The following is a 25,000-nucleotide window of genomic DNA, read 5'->3' as shown; positions in this document are numbered from 1 at the left end:
ACGAGCTAAAACGAAAGTATGTTTACAAGTCAACCCCTTACCGGTAGCCTCCGGCAAACGAGAATAATGAATCCAATACACAAATTATAAGTGTTTAGTGATCGTTAAACTGTTCTTTATTATATCGAGTTTAAAACTTCAAGTTGAAAGCACCGCCTCGAAATTCATCGATGTTCATGTCCCGTGCTCGCGCTGTTGCCTTCATTCGAATAGTGACTGTAGAGACGCTTCTACTTGCGGCTCTCTGTTCAACAACCGACTGTTGGAGTTTGTCCTCTAACTGTGTCTAACTGTGGCCATCTCGCTTTGTTCCCTTGGAAACTCTGTTTAGTCTTCTTTACTTGGGGTCTTTATACACACAAGTGGTGTGGGACTGTGAGTAAGCACAACACCGGTGTTTACTGATTACCGTAATGCTGCAAGCGGTGCGGCTTTGTAGTTTACCAGTCGTACTGAAACATTTTGACAGAGCGCCTTGAGCGCCGTGTACAACCAGTATGGATCAACCAATTAACAAATTGATCCATATATAAGGCGCTCCGGGTTATAAGGCGCACTGTCGTTTTTTTTGAAAATTAAAGGCTTTTAAGTGCGCCTTATAGTGCGGAAAATACGGTATATGTGTGTGTGTGTATATGTGTGTGTGTGTATGTGTGTGTGTGTGTATGTGTGTGTGTGTGTGTGTGTGAGTAAGGCCCACCTGCCAGGGTCTCCAGGGGGGTCCAGGCGCTGGTGGCGGGCCCGTCTCTGGAGCGCAGCCTGACTGACAGGGAGGTGCACTGCAGCGGCTCCACAGAGGTCCAGGCCCACCGCTGCCTCCCGGTGGACACCTCGGGTAGAGCGATCACCGTCTCCTAGACCCCCAGAACCAACACCAGAATATTACATACATTACATTGACTTTTCTTTGGTTTTTATAACAAATGCATTGGTCTAAGTCAGTGAATCGTCTGTCCATCAGTCATCATAAGAAGAAGTTATCTGTGCTAGGACCAGGGGCCATTGGCAGTCACACTGCTAGAAGAAGAAAGAGTTCGGGTTTTAGTTTTTTAACTACGCAACAACGCTAAACCACAGTGCTCTTCACAACAGAGGCGAAGCGTTTTCATCCACATTAGCGTCCTAGTTCTGAAACCGAGAGCGTGTTTACACGACAAGACAAGACATCTAAAGTTATTTCCTACATGAACGACTTTGTGTAAATCATTAAAACAACTAAACATTTCAAAAAAATACCAATCGGTTAGAAAACTATCCCAAACCGTCAACATCTTTGAAATGGTATTTGTTCTCCAGAACGTCAGTCTCTTACGTTAAACACCGTCTCTAGGAGTTCTTACGTTAAACACAGTCTCGAGGAGTTCTTACGTTAAACACAGTCTCTAGGAGTTCTTACGTTAAACACAGTCTCTAGGAGTTCTTACGTTAAACACAGTCTCTAGGAGTTCTTACGTTAAACACAGTCTCCATCAGCTCCGTTCTGAGGATCTCCACGTCGAAGGTGGAGGTGGGCCCGCCCTCCCAGGTGATTGACAGCTGTCGGGCCGTGTTGTCTGCCTCCAGGCTCACCTGCTGGGGGGGGGCGGGGCCTGCGGAGACCAGGAAACACAACAACGACGTCACGCCTCTGAGACACACACAGCTATTTTGCCGTTTTTCTGTGTAGGAAGCAGGCCAATTTACAAGCGGCCAACTAGTGGTCGTTGTGTGTAAGTAGCAGCTTCCCATTGTAAAGACTATGGTCATTTGACCCCGGAGGCGGCTCCTATAGTAGGTAAAAAAGGCACGACTGTTCAAGTGTTAACTGGCTCAATAAAGACTGAATAAACATGAATTAAATATCAGTCAACTAATTTCTGAGGCACTCTAAGGGTATCAACGTAAGAGAGAATTGGTTCTCGACGACACGGCGTACGTGACTTAAAAACAATAAAAACAAATAAATAAATAAAAAGGTTGGACAAATAAATGATAATAAAATAACAGATCTTTCCAGCGTTCTTACCGCCGTGGGCCTCTGAGAGACGCAGGGTCAGGAGCAGGACCAGCAGGAGCCAGCGAGACATCCTAGAGGTCCTAGAGGTCACGGCGGTCCTAGAGGTCATGGCGGTGGTAGAGGTCATGGTGGTGGTAGGGGTCACGGGGTCGTGGTGGTGATGCTGTCTCTGGTTTACCTCGACAACAGTGTCGGCATGGTGATACGAGAGCACGTTCCTGTGGACGGACACACACACACACACACACACACAGACACAGACACAGACACAGACACAGACACAGACACAGACACAGACACAGACACAGACACAGACACACAGACACACAGACACACACAGACACACACAGAGAGACACACACACACACACACAGACACACACACATTGAGCAAATTCACATTCACTTTCAATATTACAGTACCGTGAGATCTTAGCCACCACAGCCAACCCTAAAGCATCTGTCATTTGTTTTTGTTCATGTGAAAAAAGCATAAACGCACCTACTGTAATGCCAAAGCAAATTCCTACATGTGTCAAGCATAATGGCAATAAACGTTATCTGTATCTGAATCTGAATCTGTCTGCTGTAACATGCTGTTACTGGCAGAAACTAAACTGTGCGTGTGGAGAAACGAAAGTATAAGACATGAAAATGAAGAGGACAAACAACAGCAGAGAGAACATTAAGGACACCTGAACTGTTGTGTCAACGTGGTGGCAATTAGGGATGCTCCGATTTATCGGCCACCGATTTAAATCGGCCGATTTCACTCCAAATGACTCGATCGGTGATCGTCAAAAATGGCCGATCGCAAAAACCGATATATATATATATATATATATATATATATTAAAAAAAAATAAAAAAAATCCCCCTGGGGAAGACAGATAACTAAACAGAAAACATAGGAGGACGTAACAGTATGTAAACCATGAAGGCCACGTTTATGATGTCTTTTATACAGCCATATCGACTGACTTGGGCTTCAGGCCCTAACTGGGTGATAGGCCAGACCTTTACTATGCCATAAAAATGGGTCTGCGTTTGCTTGGTGCCTAATGGATCAAAACTTTTGTCTAAAAAGCAAAAAATATGTATGCTATCCAGTCAGTAGGCCCACAGTTATGTATTTTTTTTTAAATCGGTATCGGTATCGGTTGATCTTGAGGAAAAAAATCGGTGATCGGTATCGGCCCCAAAAATCCAGATCGGAGCATCCCTAGTGGCAATGGACCTATCGCTAAGCCACGGCCCCTTTGAAAACTCAGACAAATAAACAATGCTTCACTGACGGTGACTGACAGACCGACCGTGACTGAATGACATTCAATGACTTACAATGGCGGGAGTTGGCAGATTTCTGATTTACCCCAGCAAGTAATAGACATGTTTTTTTTAAAGATGTCAAGAATATTTCATCTAGAAGCTTTTCACCATCAGATATTAACAAGTTTTCTGCCTGTAGTGACTTTTGCTGTGATATGATTGGACAAGTTCTATTTTGGGGCGTGGCTTTGCGATAGGTCCATTGCCCCATGGTTGCCCCTGTTGTATGAAATGTGCTATACAAATAAACTTGTCTTGCCTTGCCTTGCAATCCTCTAAGTGAGGCACCAGATCTGCATTCTGTTACAATCAGGGTTCCTACAAGTTTTTAGACCTCTTTTTATAGAATTTTAGACCTATTCGCAACACCTTTTTGTCATCCTCAAGGTGATGAAATTAGGAATTTCACTGCCATACAGAGAAAAAAGGAAGCGAATTGGCATTTTTTTGGTTTTTAATTTCCGCGTAAATAGATGTGGTCGGACTGATTTCCTTGCAGGATCTCATTTTTAAGACGTAGCACCTCCTTTTTTGACCAAATAACTGGAATTCGTGACCTTTATAGGCCTTGGAATTTCCTTTGCTGGATTTTAGACTTTAAGGCTTTTTAAGACCAGCGCGGGAACCCTGTACAATGCTCCTTCAACTTGGAATGCACTTCAGTAAAAGTAGAAACTTAGCATGTTCATCCCACTCTCTGGTTTTAAACTGTGTGTTACAGAGGCTTTGAATTATATATGTGAACATGCTGAGGTTATCTTTTTATAGCCTGTGTCTGCTCACTGTTTCTGCTGCTTGTTTGTTGTTATTTGATGTTGTACTGTATGTTTTTATACTTATATATTTATCTGGTGTCTTTTTTAACTAAGTGCTGCTTTTCTTGGCCAGGGCTCATTTGAAAAAGAGGCTACTGTCTCAACATGACTACCCTGGTTAAATAAAGGATTAACAATAATAAATTATATAATCATTTATATAAAAAATAATAGTGTCTCAGTCAACAGAGCATGGCGCTAACAACGCTTTTGCAGTGTGCCACCCTGCTGTCCCTCCAGAAAGACAGGGATGACTCCTGACTTAACCATAACTAAGTTACCTCAGTACATCTCTGGGAATGTCACCTAATGTGCAGCCATGGACCCGTCTCTAGCTCGTGACCTGTCCTGATGTTTTTCTACGGCTGGATTGGCCTGTTGGTCAGCCAACCCTGACCTGCCAGTCAGCCAACCCTGGGGTTGGTCACCCAACCCTGACCTAATCGTGGACAACGGACAGGCTGAAATGATTAACTAGTAAAAAAAAAACATGTCTCGTCACTTTCCCATAACTTCCTGCTAGGGATGTCCCGATCCGATACTGATATCGGACATCGACCCGATATTGGTCCTGAATGCTGGATCGGGGATCGCACCAGAAAAAAAAAGGCTCAGATCCGATCCTACTGTCATCCGCAGTCAAACTTATGTGTATAAGCGATGGGGGAATAAAAACAGTGAACAGAAACGCGTGTCGCAGAAATGCTTCACGCGAGTCGCAGAAATGCTTCACGCGAGTCCTATATGCGCTTAAAATGCGCATAGCGCTGTGTGCTTCCGGTTTCATTACAAAGAGGTTAACCCTATATGTGCCTGACGTCTAACAACATTCAAATGACTCTAACTTCATATTTTTTCGGATTTCAATGTATGACACATCATTTGAAAGCTTATGATCCGTAGTTCCAATCCACAACACGTTGCATTTGTTGCTTTAATAAAGGCTGGCAGTCTTTAATTTAACTGTTGTTGGTGTGGACTATATACTGGGGAGGTATTTGTTATTATTCAGGGGTCAAAAAATGTATACAAATATCGGATCGGTATCGGTATCGCCGATACCCGAAGCCCAGGTATCGGTAGTGAAAAAGTGGGATCGGGACATCCCTACTTCCTGCTACTGTCAGATGTCATATTCAATTGCTCGCTTAACCTAGCCTAGCTAAACCTAGCCTAGCTAAACACACTGGCAGGCCTTTGTTTAGTTACAGTTAGCTAGCAATTGAATCACACAAGTGGGACACCACCTGGGGGGTATTCCATCAAAGTCGCTAAAGGAAAATCCAGGCTTATTCTGTTAAGTCTTAAAGCAAGATTTATCAAAATAAGCCTGGATTTTCCTTTAGCGACGTTGATGGAATACCCCCCTGCATCGCGCCCTCTCTGTTTATCATATCGGCCCTGGAAACAGAGCCTGGAGAGTCCTCAGAGCAGACTACCATAGTCAGCGTGCAGCAGGGTTTCCCATTCATTAGGCTACCTACCTATACTCAGGGCTTAAAGTGGGAAAAAATCCTGTGCCTGAAACTTTTTCTTGGGGAGGGGGGTCACAGTTTGAGATATTGGGAGAGCGGGTACAGAAGACAGCTTCTTGTCTCAATGTTTAAATGCATTAATACTATTTTATAGTCAATACAAAATATATGTCTCAATGTTAAAATGCATTAATACTTTAAATGAATGTGCAACAATACTATGTGCAATATGACAACCCTTGTGTACATAAGGTTCAGATATAGGAAAAGTTAGGATATTTATAGCATAGCATAGAGCAGTGGTTCCCAACCGGGGGTACGCGGACCCCTAGGGGTACGTGAGGGGATTGCAGGGGGTACGTGGAAAGATTTGGAATTATAATTTATTTCCCTTTCCCAAAAAATAATTAAATATAGTCGTTTCATAAACCTGTTGTTAAAATGGTACGCTGCAACTTAAGTTCCTCCCCGACAGGTAATGACTGTAACACAAGCGGTAGTCACGTCACATTTAAATCACGTTCATTTACGTTCATTTACGCGCGCACGTCAGCTAGGCCTGTCAGTATACCGCAAAGATGGACAGATGGCTAAAACGACCAGCTACAGTAACGGTCAGATCAGAGGCAGATCAGACGGTCAGATCAGAGGAAGATCAGACGGTCAGATCAGAGAAAAAAAGAAAAAAAGGACCCCGCTATTATTTGGAAACATATGTTTTGTGGGGATTTACATGTACATCGGCTGATCCACCACAGCCACAGTGCTTTTTCTGCGGCGAAGTCCTGGCTAATAATTCAATGAAGCCATCCCATTTACAGCGACACCAGAGCACCAAACACCTAGCAACTGTTGGTAAAACTGACGACTTTTTCAAGCGAAAACTGTCAGAGTTCAAGTCAAGTCAGGCTACACTGAAAAAAGCGGCAAGTGTGTCAAGCAAAGCACTGGAGGCGTCCTATGCTGTTTCATTACTAGTGGCTAAGTCAAAAACCCCACATTCAATCGCCGAAGATCTGATTTTGCCTGCCGCTATGATTTTGGCTCAAACTATGCTGGACAAGAAAGCAGCTGACACGCTCAAGTTGGTACCATTATCTAACAATACCGTCTCCCGTCGGATTGATGATATGTCCATACATATTGTCGGACAAGTGGTGGATAAAATGAAGCAAGCAGGTCAGTTCGCTTTGCAATTAGATGAAATGACCGACGTTAGTGGGGAGGCTCAGCTACTGGCTTTTGTGCGTTATAAAGAAGAGTCGGACATAAATGAGCATATCTTGTTTTGCAAGACGCTGCCAGGAAAGACAACTGGCGAGGAAATATTTCTGATTAAGACAACGATCTGGAGTATTTCTTCAAAGACAACGATCTGGCAAATTAAGTGGATGCACTGTATTATTCACCGGGAGGCACTCGCCAGCAAAAGGATGAGCCCCGAGTTAAGTGCAGTTATGGATGACGCAGTTAAGGTGATTAACTTCATTCAGTCCCGGCCAATGAACCACAGACTGTTTCAAACTCTTTGTCATGACAGCGGGTCAGAGCATGAGCAGCTACTGCTTCACACAGACGTTCGCTGGCTGTCTCGTGGCAAAACGCTGCTGCGGCTCTATGAATTGCGCATCGAGGTGTTTGCTTTCCTGACAGAAAACGACCACCCTCTTGCAGCCCTGTTTGAGGATGCAGTGTGGGTTGCGCAGCTGGCATATCTTGCTGATGTCTTCACTAAGCTGAATGAGCTCAACCTTTCACTTCAGGGCAAGTACTCACACATCCTTAACATGTATGACAAAGTGAATGGATTCATAAAGAAGGTTAAATTATGGGAGAGGAAATGTAAGGATGGAGATGTGAGCTGTTTCCCACTGCTTGATGGCCATCTCGCCACCACTGATGCTGACAGAGGTCCTGTGGTGAAAATAGTTAAAGCACATCTGTCCAAACTTGACACTGACTTCAACCAGTACTTTCATGACATTGAAACAAAGTCAGAAAAACTGGACTGGGTGAGGAACCCATTCAGAGTGAATGACAGGAGCAGCAGCAGCCTTCCTGCAAGCCTGCAGGAAAATCTGATGGACATGTCCTCTGATCGTGGGTTGAAGATGGCACATGCTGACAAGTCATTGACAGAGTTTTGGTGTGATGTTGAAAAGGAATATCCAGTGCTGGGAAAGTGTGCATTGAATGAACTTTTGCCTTTTGGATCTACATATATGTGTGAAGTGACCTTCTCAGCTTTGACCCACATCAAAACCAAGCCAAGGAACAGACTGAGTGTGGAGAGCAGCCTGGTGACTGCTGTTGCCACACTGCCTCCAGAACTGTCAAAGCTTATAAAAGAGAAGCAACCTCAAGTGTCTCATTAAAGCTCAACTGATGAAAAAAAGAATTGCAACTGCTACTGGGTGAGTCTATTTTTCACAATGGTGTAAATATCTATGTATTAAAGGGGAGTGGTTCAAATGATTTCATTAATAATCAGTAGAGTTAGATAAGAAGTTTAAGTGTGTGTGTGTGTGTGTGTGTGTGTGTGTGTGTGTGTGTGTGTGTGTGTGTGTGTGTGTGTGTGTGTGTGTGTGTGTGATAAGTTTTATCCTGTCTCATCTTGTCTGTTTCCTCTCCCCATCAGTCAAGACTCTGGGATGAGAAAATTATGACATCACTGCACCTCAGACAGAAGCCAAAGAGGAGCAGGAGAAAGGGAAAAGAAACAGATATCAAATCAAATTCATTATTATTTATTATTTATTTTTCTATTTTCAGTGAGTGTGTGGGCATGTGGTAACAATTAACCATTGAGGTGGCCAGATGGCACATGTATTGGCCAATTAGCTCATGTAGTCTAATTTTGAATGGCAATGTTTTGAAATGGCAAACATGTGACTTTATGTCAGATTGTTGTGTGCAGAAAACCGTGTTCAGTGCATTTAAAAAGTGCCATTTTGAATAGCAAAATGTGTGTAAAGCAGAAAATGTGTTTAGAGTTTTGGAGACGTGAGAAGAGGTTTTGCTCTCTGTGTGTCAGTAATAAATGTTATATTTGCAAGTTAGAGTTTAATTGATTTTTTTGGGAAATAATTAACACGCATGAGTGAGGGGGTACTTCTGGCATGGCAAAACAGCTCAAGGGGTACACAAGACAAAAAAGGTTGGGAACCACTGGCATAGAGTACAGCACAGTGTTTTATTGTATAGTATAGTAGTATAGTAGATAGTGTACATAGCCTTTATTTATGTAAACCAGCTCTTTTCACTTTTTATTTTACCCTTGGCCCTCGTGTTTTTAGTCTTTTTCCAAGCACCAGGGGAGCCCCCCCTCCTAAATTTCGTTGTATGGTACCTGTACTGTATTACAGTTTTTCTCAATTGCTAAAACACATTTCACAAAACTTTCCTCCATTTTCCCAAAACTCTAAACACAACACACTTTTCTAAAGCTACATAAGCAAAACCACACCTCTCTCTTCAAAACTCAAACTCAAACCCTACCCCTAATCCTAACCCTAACCTTACTGTAACCCTAGCACCTAACCCTAACCCTAGTTTTCCCACATGTATGATAGTCATGCATAAAAATAAATCTGCGCTCCCTGTCTAACGTTATATCTAACATTACATATTTTACATTACAGTAAGGCTGATTTTGCATGATAGTCATGCATTTTTAGATATCTATTTCCCCCCTTTAAATGGCATATGATGTCCGAAATTTTACTAAAGTTCAGCCGCGAAGTTGTTGCACTGTTGTCCTATCGAGTTTTACGTAAATAAAGGTTTGAAAAATGTTACCGTAACATGTACAATACTAGAGATGCTCCGATCAGGGTTTTTGGTGCCGATCACCGATCACCGATCACTGGAATCAGTGATCTGCCGATCCGATATCACCGATCACCGATCACAGCGTCGAAAATGGCAATTGAAGCATTCTATTTATTGTGTAGCATTATTTATGTTTTAAATTATTCTTAACACCATTGACATTGTATATTAAGTATTTAAATGAAATTAGGAGATGAGAAAGTATCATGAATTGACGACCATCTGTTTTATTGAATTCACAACCACCTGTAGCTTACTTCAGGAAAAACAAATAAAATGTGAAAATAAAAATCATAATAAATAAAATGTACACTGTCACATCAAATGTGCAACATTCCACTCGAATGAGAGGAACTAGGGGCTCTTAGAGAACTTGGAGCTTATACTGTAACTGTAGCTTTCCTGAGGAACAATAAACATACCCAAACTAAACTGCAACATAAACAGGCTATAGCCAAATATAAAATACTGTTTCAAGTCAGTCAGTTTCAAGTCATATTTAGGAGGAGATAAGACAGCAAGTCAGCAATAATCAATAAAACAAAAAAAACAAAACATTGCACCTAAGGAGATTTCAGACTCAAACCTTACTTCTGATTAAGCAGCATCACTGGCAGATTAGCCTTGAGAAATACAAGCATCTCAGCGTTTTTGGCCTGTTCTCAGCCTGTTCCTCTTATCATCTAAAATATGTCCTGCTGCTGAAAAGTCGCTCGCTATCTACACTTGTGCAAGGTGCACAGAGGAAGACCTAAAACTCACGCGCTAATAGTTGTTGTTGCTATGGGCCAAGTGACTTCCTGCTCACGGGGTCACATGACGTCGGTGAACACTACCTACACTACGCTCGTGAAGTCGCGCTGGAACTCTGACCAGCACTCGTGGAACGCCTCTCGTCCAATCAAAGCACTCGGTCCCTTTATGACGTCGAGCCCAGTGTGCGCTTCGGCGCTCTCTGAGCGAATCGACGAACGCAGCAAATGCCGTATGATATTCGTGGTATTGAAAGACCTTGCGTGCGTTCCTCCGCAAGGTATTTCTTTTGAGCAGACATTACAAACGGCATATTTGTTGTCTCTTTCCGACACTGTGTAATATTTCCAGACTGGCGACGCCATTTTGTAAACTGATCGGTCATGTTTGATCGGCCGTTTTGAGAACTCCGATCAAAACCGATCAATGCCATATCGGCCGATACCGATCGGCGCCGATCAGATCGGAGCATCACTATACAATACTGTACTGTATCACAACTCAATGCAAACACTACAGAGGATCCATTACACACAACAATACTCACTGAAAACAATGTTCAGGGTGTGATGTTTTTTTATTTATTTATGGAACTATACCACACACACACACCACAATCATTTGCAACAAGTGTCTTAAATTTTGAGTCGTTATGTTTAATGAATGAAGCCAGGTGTGTTCATTGTGTTAAAATGTTGCTGACTGTGGCAAGCATTTTGCATCACATGAGCTTTAATTTGAGAATTTGACATTTTGAGCAGAGTTTTTTGCAACTTGTGTTTTAGCAAGACACAATGTGTTTAGATTTATGAGAAAAGGAGGATTGTGTTTTGTGAATTGTGTCTTCATGTGAAATGTGTTTATGGTTTTGGCAAATGGGAGCTAGTTTTATTAAATGTGTTTAGATAACTGGTCATTTGGTTTAGAGAATTGGCTTTTGTGTTTTAGCAATTGGGAAAAACTGTAATGACAATAAAGACCATTCATTCATTCATTCATAATACTGTTTTATACTTAATAAAATAAAATAAAAAATAGATGTCTTTAAAAGGCCAAACTGATTGCATCACTTATTAAGCCACTATCACTATAACAATACAGAATAAAATATATACATGTCTTTAAAAGAACAAACTGATTACTTATTAAGCCACTATCACTTATATTCTCCTTCTTGGCACCACGTCCCATAAGGCTTCCCGTCACTACTCAGGGTTTTTCCTGGCTCAAAATGAGGCGGAGGTGGTACCAGTGGTGTTTGACATCGGGGGGGACCCATGAAGCAGGGCTGTCTGGGGGTCCTTAAACGAGCATCAAACACTTAATTTCTTGCATTCTGGTGAATTGATATGCACCAATTTGTGCCCTTTCGCCATCAATTTATGGTGGAAATGTCATTAAGGAAAAAACAATATTCAGGCACCAGATGGCCATTCAAAATATAATGTAATATAATGCAATATAAGGCTCTCAGGCATTCTGTACTTTCAAATATGTATTCTCCTTGAGCAGTCAACATCAACTATCAGCTGTTTCGCTAGCAAACACGAAAGCTAAGTTATTTGTGAAACAGCGCCCCCGCCACCACGTCGGCGCAATGCCGCAATTGCAGTTTAAAAAAATAAAATAATATTCTCCCGCGCCGGAAATCCGGCATTGTGCCGGAGTACTTTAAGCCCTGTATACTGTGGCAGCCCGCCAATTTGTCCCGCCAAAGTCTAATTTGTCCTGCCAAAGTCTAATTTGTCCAGCCAAAGTCTAATTTGTCCTGCCAAAGTCTAACTTGCCCTGCCAAAGTTTAATTTGTCCTGCCATAGTCTAACTTGCCCTGCCAAAGTCTAATTTGTCCTGCCAAAGTCTAATATGTCCTGCCAAAGTCTAATTTGTCCTGCCAAAGTCCAAATTGCCCTGCCAAAGTCTAATATGTCCTGCCATAGTCTAATTTGTCCTGCCAAAGTCCAATTTGCCCTGCCATAGTCTAACTTGCCCTGCCAAAGTCTAATTTGTCCTGCCAAAGTCTAATTTGTTCAGCCATAGTCTAATTTCTCCAGCCATAGGGTTAGGGTTAGGGTTAAACCTCCATCTCTTCAGGCTACACCTTAACTGTCCCTCCTGAAGACCTCCATGTCTTCAGGCTACACCTTAACTGTCCCTCCTGAAACCTCCCCATCTCCTCTACCCCCCTGTACAGTTTTTCTAATGTAGCATTGTGACTGCCAGTGGCCCCTGGTCCTAGCATAGATTACTGTTTCTAGCTATGAGTGATGGATGGATTACACTTACTTAGACAAATGTATTTGTTGTAAGTCTCTTTGGATAAAGGCGTCTGCTAAATGTCTAACATGTACTGGACATCTAATGTGTGAAGGTCTCCAGCCTAAGGCTAACAATGTGCTTCACAGCTTCTCAGATTCCAGAGTCTGTTGAATTCAACACATGCTCACCAAAGGTGATCGAGCATTCCAAACCGTGGCTCCCAAACTTTGGAATGCTCTTCCCTTGGATCTTAGATCAGCGGTCTCGGTCGAAGCATTTAAAAAAACATCTCAAGACTGTCCTGTACAGACAAGGCTTTTGGCTAACCCCAAAAGCCTGACTTTTTGTGTCTTGTTATTATTTGTTGTACACTTGTTCTTGTTGTTATTGTTCACTTGTTTACCTATTTCTTTTAACCTGCTATTATTTTTGCTCTTTAATTATGTGTTTATAGCCTATGTAAAGCACTTTGTGACCGCTGGTCTGTGATAGGTGCTATAGAAATAAACTTTACTTACTTACTTACTTACATGCACACCTGATTCTACTTAGTGAGGTACTGATTAGGTGATCACCTGAACCCAATCTTATTTAACCAGGAAAAGTATAAAAACTACTGCTGTGGTCATCATATCACTATCCTCTTGAAATAGGTCCAGCTGGATGGTAAAAACAGTGCTAATAGTACCTCAGGAGTAATTGGAAGTACTATTGACCGTGCCAGAAGAGGAACAGAAGGGTTCAGTTGTGTCTTTACTGGCAGAGGGACGCAGAGGGCGTCAGGTTGCTTCCATCCTTGACATTTCAAAGACAGCGGCTCATCAGATCAAGGTCACGCAGCAGACGTTGGGGACAGCAAAGTGAAAACGACTCTCCGCTGACTGGGACGACCGCCAACCCATTCAAACGTCACTCAACAACCGTAGGATGACATCAAGTGACCTACACAAAGAATGACGAAAACAGCAGCTGGGGTGAAGTAGCACGGCGAGGAGGAGGGTTCGAAACAGGCTCCTAGGGCCAGTCAGGGCTGAAGTATGACCACCACCAGGCTCCTAGGGGCAGGTCTGGAGTCGTGCAAAGCTCTAGGGGTAGTGGTGGCGCAGTGGATAGTGAGTTGGACTGGTGATCGGAGGGTTGTGAGTTCAAATCCCGCCTGTAACACCACCACTAGTGTGCCCTTGTGTAAGGCACTTAGCCCTCAGTTACTCCAGGGGGAATGTCCCTGTAATTCGTAATTGTAAATCGCTTTGGATTACTAAAATGGCAAATTCTCTAAAAAAGCCCTTCACCAATGAGAAGCAAGGAAGAGCCAGGCTGAGGTTTGCCTAAGACCATAAGGATTGGGCTTATCTCATCTTCTCTGATGAGTTGGGCTTTACCGAACGCCTTGACGTCTATGGTTAGACGGAGACCTGGAGAGGCCAATAACACAGTGTTATTCTACTCAAACACATAGGCTACCTATAAAATTGTAAAAGCGGAGAAACTGATCATTGTGCAGTGGTCTCTGTAAGTATAGTGAACTTTTGACTCATGTTTTTTTTCTGGCTACTGTTGTTGCAATAACACATTCCTGAGCATATTAACACACAAGATAACACACTCCTGACACTTCCTTCCTACATATTGTGTGTGTGTGTGTGTGTGTGTGTGTGTGTGTGTGTGTAGAGTGTCTCTCTCTGTGCATAATGATTTCGGTGTATTGAAACATTTCTGTCAACTTGGCACAATAAAATGAGCTTGGAGTTAACCTTGGAGTGGGGCAGTCCCACACAGAATTAGAAAATAATTCTCCATTTAGCTACCAGACGCTTTTAATCCAAAGCGATTTACAATTACAGATTACGGATTACAGATTACAGGGTTACAATCTCCCTGGAGTAACTGAGGGTAAGTGCCTTACTCAAGGACACACTAGTGGTGGTGTTCCCAGGTCTTACTCAAGGACACACTAGTGGTGGTGTTCCCAGGTCTTACTCAAGGACATTAGGACACACTAGTGGTGGTGTTCCCAGGTCTTACTCAAGGACACACTAGTGGTGGTGTTCCCAGGTCTTACACTGGACCACCCCAGGCCATGGTGCTAGACCACTGGACCACCCCAGGCCATGGTGCTAGACCACTGGACCACCCCAGGCCATGGTGCTAGACCACTGGACCACCCCAGGCCATGGTGCTAGACCACTGGACCACCCCAGGCCATGGTGCTAGACCACTGGACCACGCCAGGCCACGGTGCTAGACCACTGGACCACGCCAGGCCACGGTGCTAGACCACTGGACCACCCCAGGCCATGGTGCTAGACCACTGGACCACCCCAGGCCATGGTACTAGACCACTGGACCACCACTGGACCACCCCAGGCCACGGTGCTAGGCCACTGGACCACCCCAGGCCATGGTGCTAGACCACTGGACCACCCCAGGCCATGGTGCTAGACCACTGGACCACCACTGGACCACCCCAGGCCATGGTGCTAGACCACTGGACCACCCCAGGCCGCAGACTTTGGTTTCTTGATTACAGAACATGTAGTAGGCCTATTCTAAATCGTGACTAACCGTAAGAACTGGAGTTTGGCGGGTTTTTCTTCCACACTGGAGAACACAATGTTAGGAGTGATGTGATTGCAACATTTGTGATTGTTGACGTTGTCGAGACACCGTTGCGCTAAGACAAGTTTGAGCAAGCCTTAAAAAACAACAGGCTACCGAGAACAACATACCGGATTGTCAGGTACTATACAAACCGGAGGCGTTACAAAAACATTGTCACTGACTCGGTTCTGCATCGTTGCATTTATTAACCAAGGTAGAGCACCCAACCCTAGCTCGAGCCTCCTCCCTCCCAACGAACAATGAGACAGTTTCGTAGGGATTAGAGCTAGGCTAATTATAAATTGTGATGACAACCTTTGAAATGAAATGACGAGGGGCGGAAAGAAAAACTGTTGATGAATATCATCTCTCGACAGGTAGCCTAAACCTCCCTGGCCAGGGTTCCCACACCTTCTAAAACATCACATTCAAGCACCTTTCAAGACTCAATTCCCTCAAATTCAAGGGCCCAACACGGCATAGTTGGAGACAGATCTCGATGAGAATTTATATAATTGGAACTATCCGCTCACAGGCAACAATTAAAAAGAGAGGCTTTTGAATGTAGCGGCTTGAACATGACTAGATGGTCTCTATAATTACATTAAAAAAATGTTTTATATATATAAAAAATTTTAGAGAGAGAGAGAGAGAGAGGGGAATTCAAACACTTTCAATGACCCATGTCTATTTTCAAAAACTTTCAAGGCCTTGATTTTTTTTTTCTTCTCAAATTCACAAACTTTCAAGGATTTCAAGGACCCGTGGGAACCCTGCCTGGCGCTTAAACAACCGCCTGTCACACCTGCGGTGGCTCCTGACAGGTAAGGCCAACTGCCACTTGGGCAGCTGCTGTTCAGGAGGTAGAGCCGGCGTCTAATGATCGCAAGGTTGGCAGATCGGCGGTTCGAGCCCCGGCTGGCCACATGTCGAAGTGTCCTTGGGCAAGACACTGCTGAACCCCAAATTGCTCCCAGTGAGCGAGGCCGGCCGGCGCCTTGCATGGTAGCTTGGCCGCCATTGGTGTGTGAATGTGTGTGTGAATGGGCGAATGAGAGGCCGTTGTAAAGCGCTTTGGATAAAGGCGCTATGTAAGTCAGTCCACTCCATTTTACATCAAAAAAACGCTCCTCAAAACTCTGAGGGAGGGGACTAGGGAGACTGACGCCATCGCATTGCATTCAGATGTAGAAATCCGGGACAAAACAACCAACAAGGGTCGAATTATCCCCAAGAAACTGATACTAAATTGAGGAGGCTACATCATGTCATGAACAGTAAACACAGGGGAGAAACAATCAATGCAGCCCACTGCCTGTCTGCCTGTCTGCCTGTCTGCCTGTCTGCCTGCCTGCCTGCCTGTCTGCCTGTCTGCCTGTCTGCCTGTCTGCCTGTCTGCCTGCCTGTCTGTCTGTCTGTCTGTCTGTCTGCCTGTCTCTGTCTGTCTGTCTGCCTACCTGTCTCTGTCTGTCTGTCTGTCTGCCTGCCTGCCTGTCTCTGTCTGTCTGTCTGTCTGCCTGTCTGCCTGCCTGCCTGCCTGCCTGCCTGCCTGCCTGCCTCCCTCCCTGCCTCCCTGCCTGCCTGCCTCCCTGCCTGCCTCCCTGCCTCCCTGCCTGTCTGCCTACCTGCCTGTCTCTGTCTGTCTGTCTGCCTGTCTCTGTCTGCCTGCCTGCCTCCCTCCCTGCCTCCCTGCCTGCCTGCCTGCCTGCCTGCCTCCCTGCCTGCCTCCCTGCCTCCCTGCCTCCCTGCCTGCCTGCCTCCCTGCCTGCCTCCCTGCCTCCCTCCCTCCCTGCCTCCCTCGCTGCCTGCCTCCCTGCCTGCCTCCCTCCCTGCCTCTCTGCCTGCCTGCCTCCCTGCCTGCCTGCCTGCCTCCCTCCCTGCCTCCCTGCCTGCCTGCCTCCCTGCCTGCCTCCCTGCCTCCCTGCCTGTCTGCCTACCTGCCTGTCTCTGTCTGTCTGTCTGCCTGTCTCTGTCTGCCTGCCTGCCTCCCTCCCTGCCTCCCTGCCTGCCTCCCTGCCTGCCTGCCTCCCTGCCTGCCTCCCTGCCTCCCTGCCTGCCCTCAGACCTCCTCCTCCTCTTCTTACAGTGATGAAAGCCAAGACCACAAACAGCACCCAACAGACTGCAGAGCAGAACCGATAATTGGTTTCCAGAACCACATACAGTAGTTGAGTGGCGGCGGCCTTGCAGGGCGGGAGGATGGGACGGGGGGCGTTTTGGTATTTACTGGAAAGAGGAGGTGGCGATCTTGACCTCCGTCTGCTGCTGTTGTTCTTGGATCCCCACCAACCAGAGTGTCCCTTTATCCTTTTCTTTTGTTATGTTTCCCTTCCTTCCTAAAAGTGAAAGAGCTGCTCCTGTCTTTCTATTTCAGTCATCTCCTCTCCCTCGCTCTCTCCCTCTCTCTCTCTGTCTTTCTCTCTCTCTCCCTCTCGCTCTCTCTCTCGCTCTCCGCCTCTCCCTCTCTCGCCCTCTCTCTCTCGCTCTCTCTCTCTCTCTCCGCCTCTCCCTCTCTCGCCCTCTCTCTCTCTCTCTCCGCCTCTCCCTCTCTCTCTCTCTCTCTCGCTCTCTCTCTCCGCCTCTCCCGCCCTCTCTCTCTCTCTCTCCGCCTCTCCCTCTCTCGCCCTCTCGCTCCCTCCCTCCCTCTCCCTCCCCTTCTGTGGAAGCCATTAAAGTACAACTTTGAAGTACAACCGACAAAATAGGAGTGCGGCCTGCTGCATGGCGTGTCTGAAAGCCATGTTAGTGGTAGGCTAATCTCTCTCTCTCTGTCTCTGTCTCTCTCTCTCTCTCTCTCTTGTTAGTGGTAGGCTAATTCTATATCTGAACAGGCCAGCATCCATCGGTGCACTTCCCACGAGAGAGAGACCTCCGTGATAGATCAGAGCTACAGGGTAGGGCAGCTAGATAACAAAATAGACCACGGTACTACTGGTGCTCCAGTTCCACAACTTCAACTTCCCACCGAGCATGAAAACACTGAACAGAAAACACCAACTAAACATTAAACAGCCGCAGCCAATCTATCTACGTATATCTGAAGGGCTTGTTCTTTAGTCGTACAAAAGGGAAGGGCAGAATCCACGCATGCATGCATTCATTCACTCATTCATTCACTCACTCATTCACTCATGCACTTCACTCAGAAGACGCTCAGAAGCGTCCACTCTAGACAGAGGAGAGCTGTGGGAGTGAGTGAGTCAAGAACATAGGGCTACTGTTCCTCTGTGTCAATAATCAGCCTTGTGAGAGAACGGACACGGATCTGACATTTTAAGAAGCTACGCGAGGGCGAGGCCACCGCATTCCCCCCCCCCGCCTCCAAAACCATGTCACACCCCAGACGATGATGACGACGGGTCAATGTGGAGGGGGAGAGACTCTGGGTTTGGAGGTTCAGTGAGAGGAGTGGGAGATGTTCAGAATTCAGATGGACTCTCTCCAGAGGCCCCAGCCCCCCCACCCTGCACCCAGGCCCCCCCACCCCGCACGCAGGCCCCCAGGCCTACAGACATCCCATCATTCACCATCGCTACGGCAACACGGCCTCCACGCTGCTCAGTCTGCAGCACAGCACAATCCATTACATGTATATGTTGTATATTTGAAATTAAGAACACAATTCCTTTAGGAACACTTTGTAATGTCATTAATAATAATCATAATAATAATCATAATCATAATCTTAATAATCATACTTAATAATTACAATTCATTGTTTTTATATAGCTCTTTTCCGGGGCTCAAAGACGCTGTATTAAGCATAAAGCATAATGATATGACATGCCCCGAGATTATTATTCCAAATAAGAATTAATTATTACTATTATTATGTTGTTAACATCATGTGCTGGCAAATCGACCACACCATAATTATGCTTAGGCTACTATTACCAGTTATACTTAACTAATGTGTTTAATAATAATAATAATAATAATAATAATAACCTTTATTTGTAGAGCACTTTTCCTGCAAACGTTGCAGCCCAAAGAGCTTTAACATAATCCACACAGCATAACAACACTAATAGAACAACAGTAATCACATAAAACACACGATAGCAATAATCTAAACTAGATAATAAAACAATAATAAACCATCCAACCCCAGGTAAAGTATGACTGGTACTGGAGGTCATATGGTGCAATTACATAATAATAATACAGTATATTATCAGGCTCACAGGTCCTCCAAACACCAGATCAGAAGCAGGCCTGTCATTATAGACATGATTATTTACGAGCATGTATCAGCATTGATCGGCATTATAGACGTTTATGTTTATATACCTAAGCATTGATAAACCTTCACAGCTCAGCGTTCAGTCAGAACCTTGACTATGAACATGTTGTTATTGTGTTGACCAGCCAGTTAGCCAAGCAGGCTAGCTGCTAGATGAATGTTACATTACCTGCCAAGGACCTCCTGGCTGCGTAGGTCTTATTCTACAATCCTGGATTATTATTGTTGTTATTATTATTATTATTGTTATTATTATTATTATTATTATTGTTCCCCATCCACCGTTAGTGAGTGGTGTTGACGCTGAGGACAGTCTGAAGTTGAGTTTGTAGTGTCTCTGTCGCTAGCGGGACGGTGGAGGTCCGTCGTGAGGCAGAATCCCACAGGAGAATATCTGGGTTCCCTGGAACAGGAAGAGGCGTGGCGACGCTCCGCACGTCAGAGCAACGCATCCGGGTACTTTGCCCCTCCCTTTATGCCACGCCCCTTTTTGGGCAGTAGAATAATAATAATAATATGAATGAATGAATAAATGAATGAATGGTCTTTATTGTCATTAATACAGTACAGGTACCAAACAACGAAATGTAGTAGGGGGGGCTCCCCTGGTGCTTGGAAAAAGACTAAAAACAAGAGGGCCAAGGGTAAAATAAAAAAGGGGAAAGAGCTGGTTGACATAAATAAAGGCTATGTACACTATATACTATACTATACAATAATACTAATAATAACACTAATATTCATAATAATAATAACGTTTTATTTGTATAGCGCTTTTCCTGCAAACGTTGCAGCTCAAAGTGCTCCAATCGTTCTATAATCATCATTTAATTGTTTAGTCATTTATTTAAAGGCAATATTTAAAAAGATGGATTTCTAGTCTTGACTTGAACTTCTTGAGTAGAAGTGGTAGACGTTTGACTGCATGGCGGTCAATTTAATTATAGGATAAAATAAGAATACAGTATGGGTTTTAGCTATTAGGAGCCCAAATCCGACGGCCAGTCAGGCAAACAACTATATGTCGTTCTATAGAAAACATTAACAAAATAGGGGTTGATGTGTTTAACCCATATCCTGACATATATAACTATCCTAACCCTAACCCATATCCTGACATATACAACTAACTTATTAACCCTAACCCATATCCTGACATTTACAACTACCTTATTGACCCTAACCCATATCCTGACACATACAACTACCTTATTGACCCTAACCCATATCCTGACATTTACAACTACCTTATTAACCCTAACCCATATCCTGACACATACAACTACCTTATTGACCCTAACCCATATCCTGACACATACAACTACCTTATTGACCCTAACCCATATCCTGACATTTACAACTACCTTATTAACCCTAACCCATATCCTGACATATACAACTAACTTATTGAATCTCCAGATAATGTCTTTCTAACATCTATCACTTTTGCTGTCATTTAAGATTATTTAAGATTATGTTGCTTTTTGGTAGTCTGTCCAATGTGACGATTTGAACAGCAAGCTATATCCTATCCTATTTTTGATGATAAATCGTAGCTAGCTAGCTATAACATCATATATATATATATATATATATATATATATAAATACATATGTGCATGCCAACAGAATTGATCACCAATGATGTGTTTGCATCTCAGCAGATTGAGGTGGAGTCCACAGACTGCGGTCCCATGCAAACGCTGAAAGGTAGCTTGGAGCGAGGGGCGTGGCTTGGAGCGAGGGGCGTGGCTTGGTGCGAGGGGGCGTGGCGTGGCGCCGGAAGGGAACAACCATAACTGCGCTGGCTCCCATCCGTCCCCTAGCGCCTAGCTCTTTTCTCAGTGTTTGCAGATATAAAGGATTCGGATGGATAAGAGCTTAACTTACATGGCGATGGCTATAGCGATAGTGTCTAGATCGATTGTGTCTGTTTATGGATTATTTTGATACATTCTGCGTGCACTGTCTGCACGTCAAGGTGGTGAGACTCTGCAGGAAGGGTCTAGTGATGGAAATGTAACGGGGCCTTGGTGTGCAAATGGGACAGCGGCAGAAAGGCATCCGGTCATAACACATGAGATCATCATATCAGCCCTCATTTATTTGTATTTATATTTTTTAAACTGCAATGTCCACACTTTTCTATTTTTATTTTAAGTTATCTTCATTTACCTGTATACTATACATTATTATGATTATTATGATTATTATGATTATGATTATGATGATGATGATTATTATTATTATTATACACACCCTAATGATATATACATATAGTATACCAGTAAATTATATATATATATATATATATATATATATATATATATATATATATATATATACACAGTATATATATATATATTATAGTCGTACATTACATTATTATTTGTTTTTGTTTTTTTACCTTTGGCAATCTTAACTTATGTTTCCCATGCCAATAAAACATTTAAAATTGAAAGAAGAAAAAAAAAATATATATACACACACACACTTTGAGAGATGTCCAATGTATGGAAAGGGTAAGAGGGAGAAACTAAGGGCAATATCAAGGGACATATTAGTAATGTGGAAAGCAACCATGAGAGACATTTGGAAACAAATTTACATTTAAAGCACAAAAACATCTAGGAACCTGAAAATCTGAAAACAAGTGTTCAACTGCTCATCACGGTATATACCTCTAAACTAAACTGATGTTTACAATGCTACCTCTGCACATACTGTGTCTTACATAGTCACCTATCACTACCATTGTCATGTTTTATTTATATCATGTTCTTCTATCACTATTTGCGCTTCTGGTTAGATGCTAAACTTGCATCTAACCAAATAGTACTTGTACTCTGCTATGACAATAAAGTTGAATCTAATCTAATGTAATGTCATCTAAACTAATCTAATCTAATTGAAGCAATAAATAAAAAATCTAATTGAAGCAATAAACTAAAAGGGTATGTCCAGGGTGATGACAAGTGGAGCCACTTGAGGGCGCTGTTTGATAACAACCGTCTCTGTGCTGCCTTGAATTATTCTTGCACGCCTCTCATCTATAAAAGGGCAAATAACACAAAAGTGTAGCGTTGCAAAACACTTTGTAAAATGACACTTTTAAATACAAAATACATTTTATAACAACACATGTATGTCAGAAAACGTGCAAGAATAATAAAATAAAATAAAAGAAACATGTTTATGCATCATCCACTTCCTATTTGACGTTGCACGTTGTCGCTTGCGTCACGTTGCTCAACCAGGGCTGCCAGATGGGGCGGGTTCAGGGTTGCCAGATGGGGCGGCAAGGTTGCCAGATGGGGCGTATTCCCGCCTAATGGGCTACTTTTGATCACACTTGGTCGGAAAAAAAAGCATTTGAGGTTGGGCTGGATACATAGCATTAAGGCGGTATCAAAATATCAGTGCCTGAAAAGTAAAAAAATAAATGCGTGAAGTTAAAACACACACCCTAGTAGCTACATACAATGTGCAGTTTTTTTTATTTTTTTATTTTACAAACATCATTGGCATCAGACATGCAGTTTAGGGGGCAGGAGAAGATGGGCACCTGCCCAATAGTAATTAGCGGCTTTCTGACAATAATAATAATAATAATAATAATAATAATAATAATAATAGGTTTTGGGCTGGTGGTTTTTGGGTGGATTTAGCGTCTTTTTAGACTGCGGTTTAGGCTGGAAATTGTCAATCCCATCTGGCAACCGTGATCACGTTGTTCAATTCACCGACTATGGTTCCTTCCTTCCTGGGGTCATACAGCATCTTCATCCTCCTCATCCTCCTCATCCTCATACACCACCGTCATCATCCCCATAGAGGTGTTCTAACGGGCAGCTAATCATCTGGACCTGTGTCGCTCAGAACGGTTGTATCTGTCCATCCCTCCTCCGCGGTGCTGTCTGTCCGTCCGGGGGGTTATTATGAGGGGAATGAAAGGTGCGCTCCTGGTGGGTCTGGTGGTCTGCGCGGCTCTGCTCCTCTGCGCGGGGGCCGCCAGGAGCCGCAGAGACCCCGGCAGAGACCCCGGCAGCCAGAACACCTTCAGACGGGCGGCCAGCGGCGTCTACCAGAGCCTGAGCAGTGTCTGCGGAGAGGACAACATCAGGGGGCTCTACAAGGTGAGTGGGACAATCAATAGATCCGTTTATTGTTTGAAATAAGAAGAATAAAGAAGCGTCAATAAGTAGGCTATCGCTGTGTTCTTGAAGTGTCCGGGAAGCGAATTTGCGGAACCTAGGATGGTAGGGGAAGGTAGGGCAATACCGCTACCTGATTGGTTGGCGAAGCACTCGTGAAGAGCCCCCTCATTGGCTGGGGAGTCACCTACCATCCTAGGTTCCGCAAATCCGCGTCCGGGAATAATGGTGGTAGTGATGCAGGAAGAGGATCTGCGAGCCAAGCAGCAGAGAGAGAAAGCAGAGCCCCGTGGTTTGGATGCCATTTTATGATTATGAATGATCTGGGCTGTCCTGCCTCCATAACGGTCCATAGGCAGTGTGCTTACAACACTAGGCGTTAACACGCACGGTCACGTTCGCTATAATAAAGATCACGTGTCACTATCGATCAACTATTTTGTGAACCAGGCTTTTAGAGCTGGGGGGGTGCGTTCGTTAATTCGCTCTGGAATCTCACCCCAGCACTCATGGAATGCCTCTTGTCCAATCAGATCACTTGGTCCCTTTAGGACGTTGGACCCAGTGTGCGCTCCGGCACTCTCAGAGCGAATTCACGAACGCAGCCATGATGATGACCCCCCAGCGGGGTTGGCCTGTCCTGTCCATGTGGCCCGATGTCCAAATCGATCCATAATGCCTTTGATTTAGGGATGGATTCAGTCTGCTGTTATGTAAGGAACCTAGGAGCTGTGCGTGGATTTTAATAAGGCGTTGTGTGCATCCATGCCTTTATTCACCACCCTGCTCCCTTCCTGGATGCACAGGGGGTTTGTCCAGAAAGCACAGGGGGTTTGTCCAGAAAGCACAGGGGGTTTGTCCAGAAAGCCATCCAGCTAAAGGAGCAGCTCAAGGTTATAGGCCTGTGGCGAGGTCCATAGGGTTTGAGGTATTTACATTTCGGGCATTTAGCAGACGCCTTCAGATCCAAAGCGTCTTACTTACAACAAATACGTCTGTCTGTTAAAAAGTAAGTGAATCATCTATCCATCAGTCATTGTCAAAGCCCTCAAAGCCCACCTCTTCAAGCTCGCCTTCACCAGTTAACCCTCTCCCCCCCCCCTTCCCATGTGTCCCCAGCACTACCTTAACTAGGCCCCTATACTTTCTTTTATTTATTTTTCGGGTCTTTTTATTATTACTACTCGATCTTTTCAGTTTGTAAAGCGTCTTTGAGTGTCTAGAAAAGCGCTATATAAGTCTAATGTATTATTATTATTATTATTATTATTATTATTATTATTGTTATTATTGTAAGGAAAAGTAATCTAGTCTGCTATGACCAGGGGCCAGTGCCAGTTGCCATGCTAGAATGTTATGTATTATTTCAAGGTACCCACGATACTCAATGATCTTCTCAGCTCCTGGTGCACTTAATGTTGTTGTTGTTGTTGTTGTTGTTGATGTTGTTGTTGTTGTTGTTGTTGTTGTTGTTTGTATGTGGTGAGATGTTTTCATGTGTTTCTGTGAACATGTTCTAATGCTCTAAACTAATTGCCCCCTAGTGGGA

The 25,000-nt window shown here is 44.0% G+C and overlaps 1 protein-coding gene and 1 pseudogene across 2 annotated transcripts in view; one reads left to right on the top strand and one right to left on the bottom strand.

Moving 5' to 3' along the window:
* Nucleotides 1-21,094, bottom strand: part of LOC308159162 (leukemia inhibitory factor receptor-like) — a 37,271-nt pseudogene extending 16,177 nt beyond the window's left edge. Inside the window, exons 1-4 of the transcript in view lie at nucleotides 21,000-21,094; nucleotides 2,006-2,214; nucleotides 1,453-1,589; nucleotides 701-854 (exon numbers count right to left, since the gene is read on the bottom strand). The product of the transcript in view is annotated as a leukemia inhibitory factor receptor-like (transcript). The remainder of the gene's footprint in view (nucleotides 1-700; nucleotides 855-1,452; nucleotides 1,590-2,005; nucleotides 2,215-20,999) is intronic.
* Nucleotides 21,095-23,244: 2,150 nt separating this feature from the next.
* bri3bp (bri3 binding protein) overlaps nucleotides 23,245-25,000 on the top strand; it is a gene marked incomplete at both ends in the record, with an annotated part of 4,521 nt that continues 2,765 nt past the window's right edge. Inside the window, one exon of the mRNA XM_080532912.1 lies at nucleotides 23,245-23,433. Coding sequence (XP_080389038.1) covers nucleotides 23,245-23,433 — 189 coding nt within the window. The remainder of the gene's footprint in view (nucleotides 23,434-25,000) is intronic.

This window comes from Nansenia antarctica (genome assembly GCF_963989245.1).
Source record: "Nansenia antarctica genome assembly, chromosome: 5".
Classification (NCBI taxonomy): domain Eukaryota; kingdom Metazoa; phylum Chordata; class Actinopteri; order Argentiniformes; family Microstomatidae; genus Nansenia; species Nansenia antarctica.
Note: the sequence above shows the minus strand (reverse complement) of the source record. Positions and strands in the feature narration are given on the sequence as shown.